Source organism: Lotus japonicus, chromosome 1 (genome assembly GCF_012489685.1).
Source record: "Lotus japonicus ecotype B-129 chromosome 1, LjGifu_v1.2".
Lineage (NCBI taxonomy): Eukaryota > Viridiplantae > Streptophyta > Magnoliopsida > Fabales > Fabaceae > Lotus > Lotus japonicus.
The window spans coordinates 58,238,418-58,240,242 of NC_080041.1; the positions used below are offsets into that span (position 1 = coordinate 58,238,418).

The 1,825-nt window shown below is 43.3% G+C and overlaps 1 protein-coding gene across 1 annotated transcript; it reads left to right on the plus strand.

The window, feature by feature from the left end:
• Positions 1-551: 551 nt before the first annotated feature.
• Positions 552-893, plus strand: LOC130739900 (zinc finger protein GIS2-like). The gene has a single exon (XM_057592369.1). The coding sequence runs from the start codon at positions 552-554 to the stop codon at positions 891-893; it is 342 nt and encodes a 113-aa protein (XP_057448352.1).
• The last annotated feature ends 932 nt before the right edge of the window (positions 894-1,825 follow it).

A 1,825-nucleotide genomic window follows, 5' to 3' on the forward strand; every position in this document is an offset into this window, starting at 1 on the left:
GGATCCAAGAGATTGAGAAGATTTTCGGTTTGTTGCAGACTGCTGAAGGAGCCAAGGTAGGCATGACTACTTATATGTTGCTTGGTGATGCTGAGTACTAGTGGAGAGGCGCCAAAGGAATCATGGAAACCAATAATGAAGATGTTAACTGGAACACCATTCGAACTACATTTCTGGAGAAATACTTCCCAACCAGCGCTCTTGATGAGCGGGAGGCATAGTTTCCGAATCTCCGTCAGGGGAGCATGTCCATATCGGAATATGCTTCTAAGCTGGAGACCCTGGCCAAACATTTCCAATTCTTGAACAACCATGTTGATGGGCGCTACATGTATAAGCGTTTTGTGAATGAATTGAGACTTGATATTGAGGATTCTGTGAGGCCACTAGGGATTATGCGTTTTCAGTCTTTGGTTGAGAAGGCCACATAGGTGGAGCTGATGAAGAACAAGATGTTGAACCGTGCTAGAACTGGAGGATCAATGAGGTCGGGTTCTCAAAACTACCAGAGAAGAGGCAAATTTCAAAATAAGAAACCTTATCAGCGTCCTATGGGGAGAGGGTTTACCCCAGGATTTCACAAACCTTTGAACACTATTACTGCTGGAGGTTCGGGAAATCAGACCGTACCCCAAGATGTGACTTGCTTCAAGTGTGGAAAGTCGAGGCATTATGCTAATGCTTGCACATACACAAGGCCCAAGTGTTTCAACTACAACAGACTGGGACACACTGCTAGTCAGTGTAGGACACCCAAGACTGAGCCGTCTGTTCACACTGCTAGAGGAAAACGCTCTGCTGCTAAAGCAAGAGTGTACACCATGGATGATGAGGAAGCTGAAGGAGTTGATGGTCTAATAAGAGGAGATTGCGAGATTGACGGTAATCTCTAAGGATTGCGTAACCAGACTAAATCTACCTGTTATTGCTTTGAGTTTTGATCTTATGGTGACTACACCTGCTAAAACCCTACTTGTTAATGCTGCATGCCGACGCTGTTCTGTGGTATATAGAGGTAGAACCTTTGATGTTAACCTAGTATGTTTAACCCTTAAGAACTTAGATGTTATCCTAGGAATGAATTGGTTGTCCCATTACCATTGTCTTTTGGATTGTAGCCGAAAGAAAGTGGTGTTTCCTGGCTCAGATCTTTTCGAGTACTTGTCTACTAATCATATTAGTGTTTCCTTGAATGAGGGATCTCGAGAGTATTCCTTGCTACTAAACATAGTGGGTAGGGGAAACTAAGATGTTTGTAGACTTTCGATTGTGCGAGATATCACTAATGTTTTTCCTGGAGATGTATCTGGATTATCGCATGTACGGGACTTAGAGTTTGCTATTGACATCGTACCGGGAACATGACCAATTTCGATGGCAACTTATCGGAAGGCACCTGCAGAGTTGGTAGAATTGAAGTCTTAGATAGAGGATATTTTGTCAAAAGGATTCATTCGACCAAGCGTTTCGCCTTGGGGAGCGCCAGTATTGTTGGTAAAGAAGAAGGATGGGAGATCTAGATTGTGTGTTAATTACCAACAACTCAACAAAGCAACCATTGAGAACAGGTATCCGTACGCTCCTTCAAAGGTTGGTGGATTGTTCCTCTGAAACTTCCCCAAAGCATGGAATTCATCCTGATTCTGGTTTCCAGCATTCGGTTGCTGACCTTGCCCAATGGCGCCAGCCAACATTGCCAATGCCTCAACGATAGCTTCATCATTCCTTCCTGCAACCATTGTCCTAAGAATTCCAAAACAATATCGACTGCGTCATAAACACATTTCGAATAGAAAAGAAATTAAACATGCTAATAAACCTAACC

Bases quoted from the DNA above. Each gene is read 5' to 3' on its own strand.
- LOC130739900 (XM_057592369.1), top strand. From the start codon at position 552: ATGGGGAGAGGGTTTACCCCAGGATTTCACAAACCTTTGAACACTATT.